A 20,655-nucleotide genomic window follows, 5' to 3' on the forward strand; every position below is an offset into this window, starting at 1 on the left:
ATGTCATAAATCCAAATACATCAAAGTAGTTTTACTTTTGTTCCACACAGTTCCACTAGATGGAGCTATTTGACAAAGTTTTTTTTAATTTATTTTCACTTTTCTTAAGGACAGAAGAACAGCCACAAAGCTTTGATAGAACCACAAATCTTCAAACATTTGATGAGAATATCTTTATCCCTGATATATTCATGAAACATACTGACATTTATTCAATGTTTCCTCTTTTTTACCTCACGTCTTATTTCATTGTAGAATTTATTACATTTAGATGAATATTATCATCATTTATCCAATACTAACCAAACTAAAGTGTTTTTGCTTCATTTGCATCAGTTTTGTGTATAAACTCTTGATCTTCTGCAGAACAGAAAGAGTCAGAAAAGTTCTTCAAGGAAAACAATTCTATTTAAAAATCTTTCAAACACAAAAAACATTAAAACAAATATTTCAGGTTGCTTGTTGCAACCTGTGCAACATCTTAAACTGTGTTTAATACATTTAGAAGATGAATGAATCCTTTTAATTCCCATTTGCCAAGTTTTATCAGTTAATTGTTCACCTAATTCCTGTTCCCACTTGACCTTTAGATGAGTTAGTGATGAACATTGAACTGAATTGGAGATGCAATTAGTGGATCTTTGAGTTTGAAATGTCTTCTGAACTCAAACCATGTTTTTAGAGCTCCCTGGACCACCTTATTATTTGTCCAAAGTCGTTTGCTCAGAGGAAGTGGACTACACATCAAAGAACCAAGTGAAACTGGATTGCAGGAAAACTGTTCAAGGTGAACCCGAGATGGAGATTCAGCCTCTGATGGATCCCTAATCCAAAATAGGAGTTTATGAATATTTGTTGCCCAGTAATAGTAGAGGAAGTTGGGTAATGACAGTCCACCATCTTCCTTTGGCCTTTGTAGGAACTCTCTTCTAATGCGAGGGACATTTCTATTCCAAATGAACAAAGAGATATGTTTGTTTAGTTCCTTAAAGAATGTTTTTGGAATAAAGACTAGTACAGTCTGGAATAAATATAGAAGCCTAGGCATCAGTATCATTTTTACTGAATTAACCCTTCCAACTAGGGACAGGGGAAGGTTTGACCACCTATCCATATCCTCTTTTGCATCATCTAACACCTTTTTGAAGTTGTTTTCAAAGAGCAGGTCATATCCATGGATTACGCAGACACCTAAATAGTTGAAGTGATCCCTTATGACTCTAAAAGGGAAGTTTTGGAGATCCATCTCCTGGGCTGCTTGGTTAATTGGAAAAGGGATACTTTTAGATAGATTCAATTTGCAACCAGATAGTCTGCTGAATTTGCTTATAAGATTAATAGTGATGGGGATAGTGACAAGTGGGTTAGAAAGAGTAGAAGATCATCTACGTAGAGCGACAGCTTGTGAGATTTTTCTCCTCTCTGTATTCCTGTCAGTTGGGCTGACTCCCTCAATGTCACTGCCAATGGCTCAATAGCAACATCAAATAAGATGGGGCTCAGTGGGCATCCTTGTCTTGTGCCACGGGCTAAAGGATAAAAACTAGAAACTATTTATTTGTCCTAATCGATGCTTGGGGTGCTGCATATAGAGTTGAAATCCAGGAACAACAGATAGGACCAAATCCCATTTTTCTTAGTGTGGTAAATAAAAAATTATACTCAACTCTATCGAATGCCTTTTGTGCGTCGAGAGAGATCTGTATTTCAGGCTCAATAACATTACATTGACAGACAATGTTAAAAACGCAGCGAAGATTGCTAGATATCTGCCTTCACACAACAAACCCAGTTTGATCTATGTGTACCAATTTTGGGAGGAAGGAAGTCGTCCTGCTAGTCTTCGCAAGAATCTTACAATCGCAGTTAAGGAGACTGATGGGACGATAGGATTCACATGAAACTGTAGCTTGCGTCATTGTTGTGGGAAGGATTTTCCTTTCCAAAATCTCCTCAAAAACTTTAAACAGTAATGGGGTTAATTTGGCAGCAAATACATCTGGACCTGGTGCTTTACTGGATTTAATTTTTTTGATAGCAATATTAATTTCAGAAAGAGTGATATCCTTTTCCATCGCATTCCTATCCGAGTCCCCCAGAATGGGCAGAGTCAAGCCAGCAGAAAAGTCATCTACCTCAGTCGGATCACTGGCTTCAGATGTATACAGTTTCTCATAGAACAGTTTGAACTCTGCATTGATGGCCATTTGATCTATCAGCACATTTCCAGGCTCATCTTTAATTGCTGCAATAAAACCATGACTTATTGATTGTTTTAACTGATGCGACAACAGTTTTTTTGCACGCTCCTCATGCTCATAATGTGTGAGGCGAGACCTCAGATGGAGCTCAATAGCCTGAACATTGGTGACCGCCTCAAATTTGAAGTAGAAGTCTCTCCTTATACAGGTCGATTGAGGGTGTTATTGAGTGCTAGCTATTTTGGCTAATTTATGCTTTTTTGTTTTTAGGATATCTTGGACTTTAGCTAACGTATTCAGCTGCCTGCTAAGTATTTTGGCTAACTTAGGCTTTCTTATTTTTTAGGCTCATTTGGCATTTAACTAATATTTTAGCTGGCTATCAACTTCAACGTTTTCAGCTATCAATTTTAGCATCTCAGCGGTCAAATTCAGCTCTCACCATAAACACACTAGCATTATAACAGATAATTTTAGGGTTAATATATCCAGTTTTAAGTTAGTTTAAAGATAATGATGGTTAAGATGTGTTTTACATCCACGTTGTGCATGACCCAATTAGTCAACTAATCGGAAAAAATAATCGGTGATTAGTCGACTATTAAAATAATCGTTTGTGGCAGCACTATCTTCAAGACAAGCTGCTGCTGGGCAGAACTTCCTGTTTGGTTGTATTTATAAAAATAATAAGAGCAGAGAGTTCAGATCCACTCAGAGATTTCTGATTTGTTTAGTGAAATTTATTTACATCTTTTTTTGAAAAACTGACTTTATTTTTGAAGTGACAAAATGAAAGACTGAGCACAAACAGATCTCACCCCCAACCCCCCCCCACACATACTAGGACTTTGCAGACCAAGAGCTGGTTCATCCTCTGCAAGACTGATGCTCCAGAATGACTTAGTGTTAAAAACAAACTCCTGTGGGAGCGCGTCTTTCAGAGCAGGAACCATCTTGTTGGAAGCTGCAGCTCCTGATCTACAGACACACAAACACAACAGCTCAGATTTAGTGAAAACACGTTAAACGCTATAAAGGAAAAGCTTCTTCCAGACATTTGTCTTGAATCTTTCAGAGCTCGGTTTTCCCGTCACTCTCTGAAGTGCCAGCCGCTCCAGCGCCGGCTGCCCCGTTGGAGTCGGCATCTTTGGGCTGGAAGTCCAGCGAGGCAGAGTTGATGCAGTATCGCTTCCCTGTGGGCCGGGGGCCGTCGTCGAACAGGTGTCCGAGGTGCGCTCCACACTGAAACACAGAACAAGCTCAGCAAACAGCTGTTCCGAGGGAACCACGTCAGTCTGTGGTGATCCACATCATGAGGTTGAGTGTTCATACAGGCTGTCCGGCACCGCTTTGACGTCATCCTAATGCGCCCTTGTAGTTATCTAACAGAATTAGCTTAAACCAATACTATAACACCACATAGCTGCTGTAAATCAAAGTATTGTTCACGTATTCAAGATGTGTTGTTAGTGAATGACTGATGAGGGAGTTGGTTTGAGTTTATTTGCATATTAATAAATTAATGGAAAACAGGTTAAATTGCAAAATTGTGTTTTTTCAAAATTTCTACAATTTCGATAAAGCTTTGGACATATTTGTGATGGTAATGCAGTTATTGTGGCAAAAATGTTGACATAAGTTTTCAGAAAAAAAGTGCCTTATTTATTCACTGCCTCAACTTAATACACACATTATTAACATGGTGTATCTGCATTATAAATAATTTATTATTAACAACTTTTGAATTCTATCAATACAGGATGTAGTTATTTTAAAAAATGAATAAAAATAAATGAGTTATTCTCAGTATAAAACTTTAGAAATTAGCAACTTTCCTGCCAAAAGTGTTTTTGAGATTCCATGGAAGCATCCATTTTCAGGAAAAGGCCTTCTACTGCCCCCTTGTGGAATGATTATGAACTACAGAGCTGAAAACGAACCAAAATATATCCAATGGATTATCAAGGAAAGTTGGAATCCCGGTAATTTAAAAAATGACTGTATCACATTTGATATGAATGGTTACACAGGATAAGGGCCCACTCTAATGAAAATGATGGTTTTCTTACATGTTCTCTGCATTTTTCTGATGATGGAGGATATATAAAGAAAATTACGCTTAAATTCCATTTTTGAGTATTTCTTTGTTCAAATTGTAATAAATCAGGAGCAAACGCAAAAATCCAATTGAAAAAAGCTAGTGGCTGTGACATAGAAGCTATTACGGCAAGCCACAAGCTCCCTGCTCCGCTCCATTCTGATGCATCTACTAGCAGGCAAATAGTTCCATGAACGTCTTTGTTTTCTTAGTCTGAGCTCAAATCTGGATCCAAACTCTACAACTGGATAGCTCCAATATTACCTGCCATTTTTATTGGACCATTAATGGTAGGTTGGGGCTGTAAGCTAGTGCGAGATTGTGTAAATAGATGGATGGTGGGAAGTGAGGGTGGGTTTGCCCAATGCCTAAAGCCCCACTCACAACTCAGATGGAATTTCTATACTCTAGAAAAGGAAAAGGGTTTTTTTTGGCCTAAAAATGACATTTTACTAATTAAATGACTGCTAGGAGCGCTTTGAACAGATCAACAGATGATTGGATAGGACATTAGCTCTGCCGTTAATCCCTGCATCAATCCTAACAGATTCACTTTAAGAATCTGAGTCATGACAGAACCAGAGTCAACGAGGAGCTAACTAAAGTCTCAGTTTATTAAAAACAAATCACATGGTCTCCATAGAAAGGTTTCATACGTCAATGAAAAGTTACAAAAGTTGAGGACCAAAATGTCCATAGTGCTGCTTTAACAAAACAAATGACAAGTGCAGCATGAGAGGCCATTATTCCTCTGTCACAGCCCTTCTCTCCTGACATTTGTGCGACCCCCGAGCCTCTTCCCTCTGGAACACCTGTGAGGAGGAAAAGCCTCTACAGTCGGATTATGAACTGAAAGTCTGAGAATCACCAGCTTCGTCTGCGATGGGTTTGTGGGGAGGTACAGCAAACTTTAAAGCGTACCTGACTGCAGGTGGCCTCCACCCGGTGCATGCCGTGGGAGAAGTCATCTGACAGAGTGATGGAGTCCTCCTTCATGATGTCAAAGAAAGACGGCCAACCTGGACCGACCAGAACCAGCAGAACCAATGAACAGCTAGAGTTAACCACCATACACAAGAGTCCACTGAAATTATCCAGGGATTCATGTTTGATCTGTGACATTTATGATACACTCCAGAATGTCCTTCAGCTTTCTGTGGCCTCCAACAGAAACAGATCCACCAGAACTCTCACCTGATCCAGAGTCAAATTTGGAGCTTGAGCTGGAAGAGAAGATAAGACCATCATAGTGAATAAGAACAAAACCATGTGATGATGGATGACATCAGCAGGAGAAAATACCATTTATCTGAATGTTACAACACTCATAAAGATCTTATAATAAATGATGTGTTCCAGCTGCCAGACGTTTGATCTGGAAACGTCTTTGATGCAAACTAAGACTACGGTCAAATATACCAAAATGCCACAGTGCAGTGACCTTAAAGCAAGTTTTCAGCAAATTTTCTAAGTGGCTGTGGAGGTTTTAAGAAAAAGTTAACAGGTGATTTTTCTCTAAAAGTTTAATTTACTATTCTTTGCAAGAAGATTGTGTGGTGTTTAAAAATTCAGTCAAAGAGAGAACTAAACTTTCGGTTTGGATCTTGAGTTGAGAAAAGCGCTGGTCGGACACTTGCTGTTGTGGTAAAACTTCTCCATCAATCAATATGTTACATCTTGTGACGACAGAAGCTCCGCCCTCTGTTCCATTTTTCTATGGACCTACGACCATCGGAGGACCAGAAATGGGACCAGTCAGTCCTGCTTAATGGATCCATTTTGTAATGGAACGTTCAAAAGTCCGGTCTGGACTGCTCAGTGGAAACGAGCCATTACAGTATTTGATGCTTTTCTATCTTCCTGGAACCAATTTATTTAGTTATATTTCTTCCTCCAAACAGGAGGAATCTTCTTCTTGTGTCATACAGATTTTAGTAGGCCAGGGTCATGTGATCTTTGGACACACAAGGCATATATTTGAAGAAACCCCTGTGTCTTAGTGTTTTTATTGATAAATGTATGATATTGTAAAGTTTCAGGCCAAATAGCAGAGATGAGGAAGAGAGAGGAGACCATAAAACCCCAGCCCTGGTAGAAACCAGGCCCTCTGTTGTGGCCATGGTCAGGTATATGGCCCCACCCACCGGCAAGCCCCACCAGTACCAGGACAAGAGGTCTGATCCACGATTGTAAATCTTAGCTCTGATATCCAAACAGAACATGAACGAGAATGATCATGCAGGCCAGTCACCTGAAAAGGGGGGTCCCACAGACAGCACAGGTATAGCTGCCCTCCTCTTTGTGATAGGTGAACTCCCCCGTGAAGGCTCTGTGGAAAAAGCTGTTTCAGTGAAAGTTTCAGTGAAGACGTAAACAGATCAGTACTGATCCTTGCTGAAACCTGACCTGTTTTTAGAAAACTATTTTAATCAGTATTTATTTTAAAAGATGAAAGGGCGTTTTTTAAGGACACCTTCTTTATGTAAACACAGTTTTAACGCTTGATGGGGGGTGGGGGTATTGTCCAAAACAAAGTCCGACCAAGATCAGAGTTCAACAGTGACTGAACAGAAACCCTTGTCATCAGGAGGACTGAGTTCTCCTTCTAGGTCCAGACCAGAGTTCAGGTGAGCTTTCACAGCTGAAAAAACCAAGACGATCATATGAGGAAAACAGCTCTGGATAAGACCAGGGGCCCGTTCCAAGAAGCAGGTTCAACAAATTTAGAGTTCAAACCTGAACTTAGAGTCACTGGACTCAAAATTCTCAAACTCAGGGTTTTCGGTTCCAGAACAGCTGAAAATGTTTGATTCAATCAACTTGAAGTTGTCAGAACCAGAATCAGGTGTGAGCGTCGCAACCATAAAAAGCCCCGATCAATGGAGCAAAGACAGCATGATTCACCATGGCAACGGGGATAAACATCTGAGTTACGTACTTCCGGCGGCGGAAATTGATAAGTTCCTTCAAGCATATGCGACTATAGGAGAACATTTACTGCAAGAAAAGCAACACAACTGCAGCGGTAGAACAGAGAGAAAATATCTGCAGTTATTTGAATCATTTCTAATAATGAATAAATAATATCAGGAAGGTTATTTTGTCTCTTGTTAAGGAATGGTTTTTGATCTGTTACTAATTTAACCAGTAATCTCCGTAATCGCATGAATGACCAGTTTTCGTAAACACTCCCCCCCATCACTGCACGCTAAAAAGAAACTTTAGCTGCATATGTTAAAAAAAGCATTTATTTAATTTGAATTCTCAAGACTTGAAACTTATTCGCCGAATTCTTTGTTTAAGCATAAAAATAATTTCCGTAGCCGGGAATCGAACCCGCAAACTCCGCAGTGGGAAGCAGCGTTGCTGACAACCGAGCTAATGTTCTACACAAGCAATGGACGGTAGATGATTTTAAATGGTTTCTCGGTGTTTGACATCCCATAATTTCAATTGTTATGGGTCTAAAATAAGGAAAAGAAAACTGTATTTTTAATAGCGAGTCCCTGGAAAAACTCACTATTTATAATATCGCTGAAATAAAAATGAATCAGGAAACTGCAGTCAGTCGACTCGTGTCCTCCAAATCCTCTACACATAAATAACATTTCCTCTGGATTAATCCATCCTCCTCTCTACATGATCCTCTATGAATGAACATGTCATTTTGGTTTCTGCGTGGTGGAAATGTGACGTCTCTAACGTGAATGTTCTCTAAATGTTAATGAGGAACTCATATTTGAACATCTTTCACTTTAAAAAGGGGCGGAGACCTCAGAGAACTCTAAGTTTCCTGAAGAAAACCTGCTACCGACCAGGTTTCGTTCACAGACTCAGTTACCATAGTGATTGATTCTGAGTTCATCCTAACCCGCTTCTTGGAACGGGCTTGGTTTCGCCCACTTTCACGGGTTTGAGTTATCTCTCTTTCTGGAACCGAAAACTCAGAGTTTTGGTGAATTTGGAGTTCACGAACTCAGAGTTCCAACAAAACCTGCTTCTTGGAACGGACCCAGGACCAAACCTAGACAGGGACCAGACCTAGACAAGGACCAGAACTAGACCGGGACCAGACCTGCATCAGGACCAGACCTAGATAGCAACTATACCTAGACAAAGACCATACCAAGACCAGTGCCAGGACCTGGATCAGGAACAGACCTTGACCAAGACCAAACCCAGACCAGGACCAAACCTAGACAGGAACCAGACCTAGACAAGGACCAGAACTAGACCGGGACCAGACCTGCATCAGGACCAGACCTAGATCAAGACCAGACCCAGACCAGGACCGGACCTAGACCAGGACAAAACCTAGATCAGGACCAGTAATAGATCAGGACCGTACCAAGACAATGACCAGACCTAGATCAAACCAATGAGATTAAACTTTTTAAAGTTCACCCTCTGAATTCATTGGTCCAATGCTTTCTATTTCAATTCAGATTTTGTACTTTGTGCTAGCGATTGATTTTTGGTTTGACAACTTCTATCCTGCTTCACTGATGTTTCCTGGATTTAAATTGAATCAATGCTTAACTTTCACAGACGTCTGAAGTTGGAAGTTCAAACCTTTGTGAGATCTACCAAAGCAGGTCTTCAAAGCAGTGGGTTCACGATGGAGTAAGATAGCTGTCAATAAGAAACAAATGCATGAAGACAAAGTTGTGCTCAAATTCTTAATTTGAGCACAACTTTGCAAAATTTTGGACAGAACATTTAGTTTTCCGTTTAACATGTCTGTTTAGGAAATGAGTGGCTTTTGACTTGAATACAAAATTTCCCCTGTTAACAAACTGTCAAAAATACGCCATGGAGTCACATACATTTACATCAAGTCAGGAAACAGATTCTTGAAATTGCGTTTGTGTATTGAGGTTTATTTATTAAACTATAAAAGAATAGAACTTTTTAGAATTAATGTTATTGATCCCATTACGGGGAAAGTGTGATGATTATCTTGTTAGCAAAACTTTTTTGAAAACTAAATACATGAACGGTAATAATACAGCAATCTCCAGACAAATTTTGTCGTTGCCATGACAACAGCTGATCGTGTAAACCAGGGATAGGCATTTCCAGGTTTTGAGGGCAGATATCCAAGCCCTACTCATGCCCGATTACCTGGTTCAGGTGTGTCCAGCCAATGGGAACACGCCATGGGAGCGTATGCTGGAAAACATGCAGGAGTGGAGCCCTTGAGGCCTGGAGTTGCCTATCCCTGGGGTAAATAATGCACCAGTGGATTGTTTCAGACCCAGAAGTGGGGAAAAACAGTCCAAAAAGAAGTAGTAGACATGCCAGTCCACTTAATAGATGTTAAAAAGGTTTATGCCTCTCAAGAGAGCCTCATAACTAAAGTAGGCTAACTGTAGCAGCAGTTGAAAAGAAAAAAAGTCAAAAAAGAAAGAAAGTTGAATATTCTGATCCTACTGATGTTTTTTTTTGGTTGCAAAATTGTGCACAAAGTATTAAATCTGTCAAAATATTATATTCATACTTCCTGCCCAATTTTTGTTAAGACTGAGATTTTTCTGTTTAAAGTGACACATAGTTGAGAAGAATCAATAAATGAGAAGTGGGAAATCCAAACTTTAAAGCTTCGACATCATTTTTGTTTGTCCTGAATGTAACTTTACTGATGCAAAAACATTTCTATGTCTGAATCATTTTCTATTGATTAAAGAAGCAGTCAGGTGTTTGTCAGATGCATGAGCGTCAGAGGAAAAGCTGCAGAACCTCTCGGTTCCTCGCTCCTGGGTCACATGGTACTGCAGAGGCGTGAGGCGTTTCTTCAGCTCCTCCTGAGAGAAGCTCTGCGGCCATGACTTTGCAGTCCTGCGAGCTCCTGAACACAGAGGACAACCAGTTAACTCTCAGCTATCAGCTAATCCAGAGTCTGCTTCTGCTTAACTCATCTTCTACAAACATCTATGCTTTTTCAGTTTGCTGCTTGAGCCCGGATCAACCACAAAATGACCACATCCACTGCGTTCAGAGCAGCTACAACAGCAGAGGGCCTTAGGGGGGTTCTGCTTCCTGCTAGTAGTGTTATCATAGAGGATGAGCAGTCAGTGAGGGTCCTCACGTTGTGGTTGATCCGTCTCGGCGGCGTGTAGCTTCCACTCACAGCTCTGCTCCTGCGCTGCCGTGAAGCTGCAAGCGCTTTCTCTGTTGGTGCAGAAAGTTATGAGTGAAGCGCAGAGCCAGGTGTGCGTGGAAGCTTCTGTGACAGAGTCTATGCAGAGAGCCGGGCAGTCTTTCTGCTGAAGCACAGCGGGAAAACCCAAACCCAGCAGAAGCTGCTGTCAGCCGGGCCGGGACACCACCAAACTCCTGGACCACCCATCCAACTCAACATCAATGCTTTCAAGAAGATGCTACCAAGAGAAGAGCTTCTGATTTGAAGTCTCGGGTTAATAAATCTTGTAGCTGAAGATGCTGAAATTGATAGCTAAAAACACTGAAGCTGATAGTTGAAATCACTGAAGCTAATAGCTGAAAACGCCGACATTGATGGCCAGCTAAAATATTAGCTAAATGCCATATTAGCTTAAAAAATTAGGTTAGCTAAAACAGCTAACAACTAACATGTAGCTGGAAAAAATAAGTAAAATCCAAAATAGCCTAAAAAACTTTTTAAAAAGCCTAAGTTAGCCAAAACAGCTAGAACGTAGCTGAAATATTAGATAAACCCTATTATTATATAAATGCCAAAATAGTCTAAAAAACTAGCAGAACGACAATTTTTAAAACTTTACTTTTTACCATAATTATTAATAATAAAAAGACAGGAATATTGTTCCAGAATAAATCAACTTAAACCCTAAATAACTTTCAATATTTTACTCTCCATAAAAGCTTCTGATTGGATGTCTCGGGTTAATAAATGTTTGGTGGTCCTGAAGTGCAAATCACATCAACAAATGAAACATTTTAAGATCATAACAACAATTTGAAGAGCAAAAATAACGTGAAAAAACAGCATTATGTTTTAGAATTTCAAAATTTCTAATGTAAAATACAATAACAACAAAAAAAACACTTAAAAAAACAGAAGTGATGAAATGAAATGTCCCAGTCCTTTTCCAGTTTCTAGTTGGGCTTCATTTCTTAACATTTCATTCAGATTTCTGTAAATGAGTTTTGTTTTCCGAAACATTTTTTCTTTTTTTTTATGGAAACTGGAAAAAGTAGGAACTATGGAACATCGCTGATCGGACAATGTCGTTTGTCCATTATTTCAACAGAAAGTTCTTTTCAGGACACCATCATCCCGTCAGCGATGTCCCATAGTATTAGTATAGCATTAGTATAGTGTGTGATTTGCACTTTAAGGCCACCGTATAAATCCCTCCGATCCCAGCCGGGCCGACAGCACCCCTGCTTGTGGGCATTTTAATGCTACATTTTGAATCTAAATAAAGCAAACCAGGTGACATGGCACACATTCAGTGACTAAAGGAGGGCTCTAGAGAACTCAACCAATAAAAATAGACTGTTTAACTCACGTTTAGATCTGTAAAAATGTGAAAAACTGACAAGATGAAACAGACTTTTTCCAACATAAAGGTTTGTTGCTATTGGCAGTTTTTAGTCACATGACATGTGAGCCGACCTGCAAGAGATGGCGGCTCAGACGCACGTCCTGCTACAGCTTGTCAGTTTTCTTACAGTTTTTATGGAAAACTAATGAAGAAGAAACGTCTTGGTTTTCACCGTTTCTTTGTCCTGTATGATTATTCCAGTCAGAGATCGACGGTTGTGACGTTTACATCTACCTGGTAGAAAGATCCTCATATTATACACCACTAAGAACACGAGAACTAAAGTAGATGGATCAGAATGGGTGAAGTCGAAATGCTAATGCTACAAGTTGTAGCTTAGGCTATGTCCAGATTCCTACTCGCTATATAGTACGTTCTCCATTTTCTAGTGATGTCTGAATCTACTATTAGAAAATCGAGTGGCCTAGAAATCTTTGAGAAAACTAGCGAGCCTCAATGCTACATTAGCCAATACAGACCACAATGCATTGCAGTCAGACAAAAAAAATGTTTAAATGTAATTTTGAAATAAACCATCCACATTTTCATCATCAGAACACAGTGGAGTCATAAACAGACATCGTGAAATGTTTGTATTGATCAGATTATCACTTTGTAAAATCGGTGACATCATAAAAAAGAGAAAAGTAGTGAGCATGGTGTCCAAATTGCTTTTAAAATCCAGGCAGTAGATCGTCCTGCACTATATAGTTTTCAGTAGTTTGGACTTTTCTGTTTCAGCTGCTAGATAATATTGTGGTTGAGGGTGTAGTTACGAGTAGGACTGCATTGATAAAATAGATTAATCAATCTGAATCGATCTAAGCTTAAAAGATTGATAATCAATCCATAAAAGTACTGCTAGCTTGATGCTAAAATATGATGGGATTTCCCATAGGACGGCTAATGCTAACGTTCGGTCGACTTAAACAAACATCACTGACTAACTTAACATCTTTACAATCTCACAGGTGTGAATTTTCCTGTTTTGAGGATATATTTTTTCAAAGTAACCATTTGTGGTCTAAAACATTGTATTTTGCTCATACTTTTTTCTTCTTCTGGAATAAAGTGTAATGCTATAGCGTGATCGCCACCTAGAGGCCAAACTGAAACGTCCTCCAGGAATTATTGAAACTTTGAGAATCCATGTAACATTGTGTGATATTAACAATCTCATTATTTCACTTGTACATTGTACAGTATGTGAACTGGATCAGATTAATGTGAATATCTTCAAAACATGTATAGATCATTAAATCTTTCTAAATGAACGTGTCTGCATGTGTAAACTGATTAAGTAGTAACGTCTGTAGCTGAGGGCAGTGTGAGCTTTCCACACCAAGTGTGTTGAACAAAACAACCTGAGGAAAAGATCAACGGGGTTCAAACTAACTGTTTCAGGCAGTTTGCACTCAATGATCCACATGGATGAAGTGAGGCAGCAGATCCAGATCAGCCACAGCCTGTTTGACCCTGAAGGTCTGAGCGTCTCCACAGCTGGAAGAGTTAGCACTGTGACGCTAACGCTGCTGATGAGCTAAACACCAGGAAGTGATGCAGAAGCAGGTTAGATCACTGTGCTGGCAGAAACAGGCATGCCACTCCACACCAGAACAGAGGGAGGGGGGGGCTTTAGAGGGGCAGAGCAAAGCAAGCACACAGCACCCAGTGAGTGGACCTGAGGGGAGGCTGCAGGACCTCAGGGCCACGGGCTGACTCTTGGTTATGAGATGCAGCAGATTGAAGCCCGACATGACTGATGGGAGGGGGCGCTCCTCACAGCACAAGAACCAAACCCCCCCAGCAGAACCACAACCGTGGACTGGACTGGAGCAGGGGGAGGGAAGACGAAAGGTTACAAGAGAAGAAACAGCAGCAGAGACACAAACGTCAAAATGAAGCTCAGGAGATTCCACTGCACGGATTCTGCTGCCCTCATACTCAGGTGACCCTCCCAGTCTCAGGTAACCTCCACCCTGTCAGACTTCCACCCCACAGGGCTTAACAACGGCCGTGCTTCTGCAGCACCATCACGCTCTGTGGTGTGTATGATGGGGGGTCATGGCGTCCCTCCTTTCAGGCGTTTTCATAGCTCTTTGCTTAAAGGATAAAACCATCACCGGAAAAATGAAAAACACTTTTTCATTTCAATATTTCTGGCTCTGCTTCATCAGGTATTATGAATTGAAAACTGGAAAACAACATGGTGGACTTCTCCCCCCCTACCCCCCATCTCCCTAGAATAGCTGTGTCAAACTCAATCGCACAAGGGGCCAAAATTAAAAACACACTTAAGTTTGTTGGCCGAAACAGATAAACATTTATTGAACTCTCTGAAACTAAACTTTTAAACCTTTAAAAATGTAACTTATTAAAATAATTATGAATTAGATATATAGCATTACCTGTGATAATGCTAGTGTGAATGCTGTAAGCTGAATTTGACCACTGAAGATGCTAGTGCTGATAGCTGAAGATGCTGAAACTGATAGCTGAAAACACTGAAGCTGATAGCTGAAAACACTGAAGCTGATAGCCAGCTAAAATATTAGCTAAATGCCAAATTATTCTAAAAAAAAAAACAAAAAACCTTAGGTTAGCCAAAACAGCTAGCATGTAGCTGAAATAGTAGCTAAACCCCAAAAAATCTTAAAGGACCTTAGTAAATGCCAATTTTTAAAACCGTAACATAATTATGAATAATAAAAAGGCAGGAATATTTTTCCAGAATAAATCAACTTAAACCGTAAATAACTTTCAATATTTTACTCTACATAAATTTTATCAAAATTAGAAATAAGCACAAGATAACATCGGACCATTAAAAAACAAATGAAATAAAATGATCTGGAGGGCCGGATCCGGCCCCCGGGCCTCGACTTTGACACGCGCTCTAGGCTGAATCCATGCCGACTCATGAACTCATCAGAATGTGACAGAGAAGCCGAGAACAGAAAAAAGACTCTCCGGATCAACTAAAGCCAGCTCCCATCTGAAGTCCTGAAGCTGAAAGAAAATCAGAATCATTCAAACTTCCAGAGAACCGTCATGGAGGACTGTTAGTGCAAATTTTAGTGCTGACTGACTGTTTACGTGGGGGGGGGCTGTCCTTTGGCAGATGGAGCAGTTTTACTAAGAACATTTCTTCTGCAGAAAAGGTCCTGATTGTAAATTTACTGATGCACCACGAATATCTTCTTCTCCAGAGTTGCTTGTTTCCAGTAAAAACAAAACAAAAAACAGGATCTTTTTATTTCCCCCATATCTTGTGTGTTGAGCACATCTTTCCATTCCCAGCAGAGACATGAGATGACCAACATGTTCTGTTTTGATAGATCATGTTTGATGTCAGAGGATTTCCTGCTGATGCTCCATTTCAGAATAACAGGATCTTTTGAGCTAAGAGTCAGGTTCTGAGTTACTTGTATTGAACTGGACTGCCCTCTGGTGTCCCAAATAGGAATTACCTGTTCATTCTAAGTAGCCACAATGCCATAGAGCAGGGGAGTCAAACTCAATCACACAGCGGGCCAAAATCCAAAACACACCTTATGTCACGGGCCAAACAGGATAAACATTTATTGAACTCTTTTAAACAGCATTTTTTAAACTTTAAAACTGTAATTTTTTACCATAATTATGAATAATAAAAAGGCAGGAATATTATTCCAGATTAAATCAATTTAAACCCTAAATAACTTTCAATATTTTACTCTCCATAAAAATATGTTTCGTCAAAATTATACAAGTTAGAAATGAGCGCAAGATAACATCGGACTATTAATAAAATAAAATGATCCAGAGGGCCAGATAGAATTATGTGGAGGGCCAGATCCGGCCCCTGGGCCTTGACTTTGACACGTGCCATAGACTATAGAAAAATAAAAAGCTATTATTTAGTCATTTTATTAGTCATAATAACCATTCTTGCTTTGATACCTTTTCTTTTTTAGTCATACAAGTTATAAACTGACCAATCACATTCAAATCACTGCTTCCTGACGATTTCTGGTTCCAACATGGCGGAACAAGAAAAAATATGGTGACCAAATTGACTTCATCGAATGTCCTAACAATGTTTTGAATTTTATTCTTGAAATTATTTTTAGATGGGTCTTACATTTAGAAAGCTTCTGGCTGGATGAGTGTATTTTCTCATTTTAGGTGTTTTTAACAGCGCTATATTTTGTTTTCTTTTTTTTTACATATATTTATGTGTTGTTACTAACTTAGGTTTGTTCATGTGACGTTAGTGACAGATCGCCAGCACATTGACTCACCAGCTGATAACAACCTGAATCCTGACGTTCTTCAGATTTGATCAGGTTTTTTAAACAAGTTTAAACCACCAAGGAAGTTTCTCTTTCACCTACTTTATCCATGTTTTATTAAATGTTTACTGTTGTTTTAAAAGTTCTCATTTAACTCCGACTTCAGGTTTCCTTCAACTGAACCTTGTTGTCATTTCCAAATGTCTCCTTTGACATGTGAGCTGGAAGTCCATGTCATGTCTTTATGAGTTTAGCATCACCTTACTGTCATCCGATCAGGTGAACACGTGTGGTCCCAAATAATGCCTGTGTGTTACGAGATCCTATGATCTCTGTGGGAAACAGCAGCAACATTTTGTAGGTTCCAAATGACCTGCAGTCACTGATGAAGACTCTGGATGAAGAGCTTCAACTTTAGAAATCCTCTTATCATTGTGACTAACGATGCTCCTGGAGAGCAGCATCACGCTCCGTGAGCTAGTTAGCTAGTTGGTAAGCTAACTGTTATCTTTACAGATAGTATATCGGATTCTATTTTATAAATATCAGAGGCTTTGAAGTTTTTCTTAATCAAAATAAAGCTCCAAACAATATTTCCATCACTGAAGGAATCAGAAATGTGTTTTCTGTCAGTCAGAGCTCTGGTCTGCATTGATTGTAGAGGGAAATCGATTATGCGATATATTGCGATATTTCATTTGGCGATACAAGTATTGATTTAAAGAGGTGATATGACGATATTTAATATTTTTGAGCTTCCTTTTTCGTCTTATTTTTGTTTTCCACCTAAAGCCTTCATACCTAGTTGACAGCACAGCATCCTGAGCCTCTTTGAGCAGCAAAACAACTAAATCTGGCGAGAATCTCGCGGTTTATTTCGACTTGAAAACATGTACTTGTTAGTTTTTTTATTTGGGATGGGTACCGGACCAAAACTCTGTGCCACACTCCTGGTGGATTATTATAAAAATATGGATTGATATGAAAGGAAATAGACTTTCCCCAATTTGTGTGTGTGAAATTCTTGATTTGTAACTCATTAGTGCAAAAATTATTACATTAAAAAAATTACTAAATACAATTTACACATGGACAACTTAAAAAAACAACAGCTTCATACCAACTATACGCACAAATATTTAAAAATGACCCACAAATCGCATGTTACACACACACAAAACCACATTGACCCACAAATCTGACTCTTTTCACATCTCCAAGTGATGCATTTAAATGCTGCTAGAAAGCCGGGTCATCAGTTTTCTTTTCAGCTGCTTTGAACTTAGATTGTGTAGAATATCTGGCAAAAACTTGACACTTTCTCGCTTTTTTAAACAGATATGCAAAAGGTTCAGAATGACAGAGGTACAGTCTTGGGATTGATCGTGTTATTCATTGTATCGTAGGACATGGATTGACTCTGATCAGTCAGAATGAATGCTTTAACTTTTCTGCTCAGTTAAAACAAACAGAAAGTGAAAATAGGCGTGGATAATAGGATTGATTAAATAGAAATCAAAAAAAAAAAAAACAGTTTTAATGACCCAGATTGATATAATATAAAAGTCCCTCCTTCTTTCAATAAATGTGTGTCATTTCCTCAGTTTCTGCCACATGATCAGTTAAAAATATGAATTTAATTTAAAAAATAAGTAAAAAAAATGTACCTAGAAGAACAGCAGACAGGCCAGCAGGGTAGATGGAGCTGCTGCCTTGCCAAAGGGCACGAGGTAAGGCCAAGAGAAGCCCACGTCTAAGGAGAGCAGCCATGTAACTAAAAGGCTACAGAAAGGAAGAGAGACACTGGAGAGATCAGGAAACCCTCAAGCAACAGCTGATGGTCCAGGTCAGTCGTGTGACCTCCAGTCTGAGCTCCTGCAGCCATCGTTATGTTCTCTAGGACAGCGGTCTGCAGCCTTTAACAGTAAAAGAGCCATTGTGGCTCGACTTCTACTGATGGAAACCTAGAAGGAGCCGCATAGTCTTACTTTAGCCTTTAATAAGTTTGGATTTACATTCATGACCTTTTGTTCTTTAATAATAAATATGAATTTTGTCAACTTTTGGCACGAACAAAAGCAAATATATATATATATATATAAAACAACCTAGCATAAGAAATGAATAGATTTTATGACATTATTTCTGATAAGTTTATATCTACCATTCTTTGTTTTCATTTGATCATCCTTTAGCTAGTTTTTCCAACCATTTCTGTGCTCTGAGGGTCTTTCTCTGCGGGTGACAGAAGTTCTCCAGCTGGATGGAAACTTTATTCATCACCGTCATCATCAGCATCCACACGGACGGCTTCACTGCTTTCAGCTTCTGTTCAGGATCAGGTGACCCCCGCGTGCGCGTGTCATGTTTCAGCTTCTCTGATCTGTAAAAACCCGACCGAGAAGTTCGGTCCGGTTCGAAAAACGCACCTACCAGAGAGCAGGAGGAGCAGCAGCAGGAGCGCGGAGCCGGTCGGCGGCAGCTTCGGTTCTGGTCTGGTCTGGTCCGGAGCCGGAGCTCGTCGGCCCTCCTCTTCACTCGACCGCGGCTCTTCTCCTATTATGGTCAGAACGGAGTCAGTCAACAGAGGAGCGACGGAACACGCTCCAGTTCAAGGGGAAATATGGAAAACATGGACAATTAAAGCTGAAATAACATCCGATAACTTTACAAAAAGACATTAAAACAACCTCGTAGTAAAACTGGGGATGAACACGCGCGAACTCTTCTCTAGAACGTAATCAGACGGTTTGTTTTGCTCATCTGCGCTCTACTCTTCAGACAGAACTAATCAACTGTAAAGTCGATCGTGTTTCAATAAACGATCTATGTTGACCTCACGAATAGTCACGCGCCCACTGCGATACCTGTATTTTATATTTTATCTTTAAAAGCTTCAGTCTTACTGATTTTAACTGTCGCCTTTTAAATTCAAAAGATTTCTCCAGTATCTTTTTTTTTTCTTTTACAAACTTTATTAACAAGACTCATCCAAACACATAACCAGAACATAAAAGGAACAGGGAGAGAAACCGTGGACGTTAGAGATTGAATGGCTGCAGTGAACTTTAAGACAAAAACAGAAAAAAAAAAGCTAGTAACATAGATATGGAATTTTTTATATCACAGTCTTGTTTTTTTCCATATCGCACGATAACAATATTTATCCTGATATAAATCAAATAACTGTATTTGTCAAATGTAAACACTGTGGCTGAGAAGAAAAATGTATCAGGTTTTTTCAGTTATTTGTTATTTAAAATAGTCAGAAAAGTAAGCTATGGCATTTATTTCAGTCCGTGACCCGGGAGTTGGAGACCACTGTCTTGAAGCAGGGGTCCCGGGTGTAGAGAGGGCCACATGACTGTTTTCATCTCTGATGGGGGACTGGGTCGGCTTGTAGGATAACAGAAAAGTGTAACAAGGATGTGTCTAAACGTAACAATGGTGATATTCCAGAAAGCCACAGACAATCACATTTTTATCAATCCCTTTCTGTAATCTTCACAGAAAAAATACATATGAAATATTCCAAAAAGTAAACCAGTAAATAGGGAATCCTCTCCTGTCATTGTTCTTTGGAGACGTTGGAGAGCTGCAGCTCCTCACACAGAGAACTTCTTCAATCTGAACCTCCCAAGAGGCTCTTCATATCATTTTGTAGTTTTATTTAACTTATCAACTGTATGAGCTTATGAACAAAATTAACAGCTAATGTAAAACAAAATGTTTTTATATTTATAAGTGTAAAATATGTTGAAGGATTTTATTTTTCTCCCAGGTAAACTGTACAAAATAAATGATAAAACAAAAAGACAATTTACTGTTCAACTTTTAATGACACTGCAAACACAACCCACAATTTTAATTATAATGTGCAAAAGAAATAAAAAACATTGAGAAAATTTGTAATCCTGGTAAAAGTTGGCATTTAGCAAATATTTCATATGAAGCTGATTTGGTTCTATCAGTAATGATCTTCTCTGTTCTGGAGAAAGTCGTTCTCAGGTGTTGGCACAGGTTGGTTGTGGTTGTTTGTCATTGTTGCCCCTACCCTGCTCGGTCTGTCCCTCGTTTGCACAAACGGTAACGAGCAATTAGCTATTCTTTATATTTTATGACCAACTTCTGCTTCTGTAAAATTACTTGAATGAGGCCCAACGAGGCAAATTGTTTTGTGATATTGGGCTATATAAATTAAACTGAATTGAGTTGGATATGCTCTCATGTCGAGGGGAGTGGCTCCCTCAGAAGAACTCCCCCCAGGAGCATCAGCCACTGGTCTTCCTGTGTTCAGGCTGAGGGCCATCTCCTCTGCCTCTATCAGTGGTGGGGGGCAGGTCCTTTCTGTTGGATACATTTTAGAGAAGCCTTTTGAGAAACAAAATTGTTACTCTGGATGACACGGATTGCTATTGATCATAACTTCACAAATCCCATATATCAACCACTAAAACTGAGGAAGAGTATTAAAATGTGCTTTTAAATTGTTCCGAAAAACGGACATTCATGCAATTATGGAGACTACTTGTTAA

At 39.4% G+C, this 20,655-nt stretch overlaps 1 protein-coding gene across 1 annotated transcript; it reads right to left on the minus strand.

Annotated features, from left to right (window-relative positions):
- Positions 1-78: 78 nt before the first annotated feature.
- On the minus strand, positions 79-20,480 carry msrb3 (methionine sulfoxide reductase B3). Its single transcript, XM_024262622.2, has 8 exons — positions 20,400-20,480; positions 18,811-18,850; positions 18,554-18,676; positions 10,039-10,147; positions 6,551-6,628; positions 5,494-5,522; positions 5,221-5,318; positions 79-3,443 (listed from the first exon to the last, which is right to left on the minus strand). Exons 1-8 carry the CDS (start codon positions 20,478-20,480, stop codon positions 3,273-3,275), a joined length of 729 nt encoding a protein of 242 aa, XP_024118390.1. The 3' UTR covers positions 79-3,272.
- Between the last annotated feature and the right edge of the window lie 175 nt (positions 20,481-20,655).

Source organism: Oryzias melastigma, unplaced genomic scaffold, assembly GCF_002922805.2.
Source record: "Oryzias melastigma strain HK-1 unplaced genomic scaffold, ASM292280v2 sc00305, whole genome shotgun sequence".
Taxonomy (NCBI): Eukaryota; Metazoa; Chordata; class Actinopteri; order Beloniformes; family Adrianichthyidae; genus Oryzias; species Oryzias melastigma.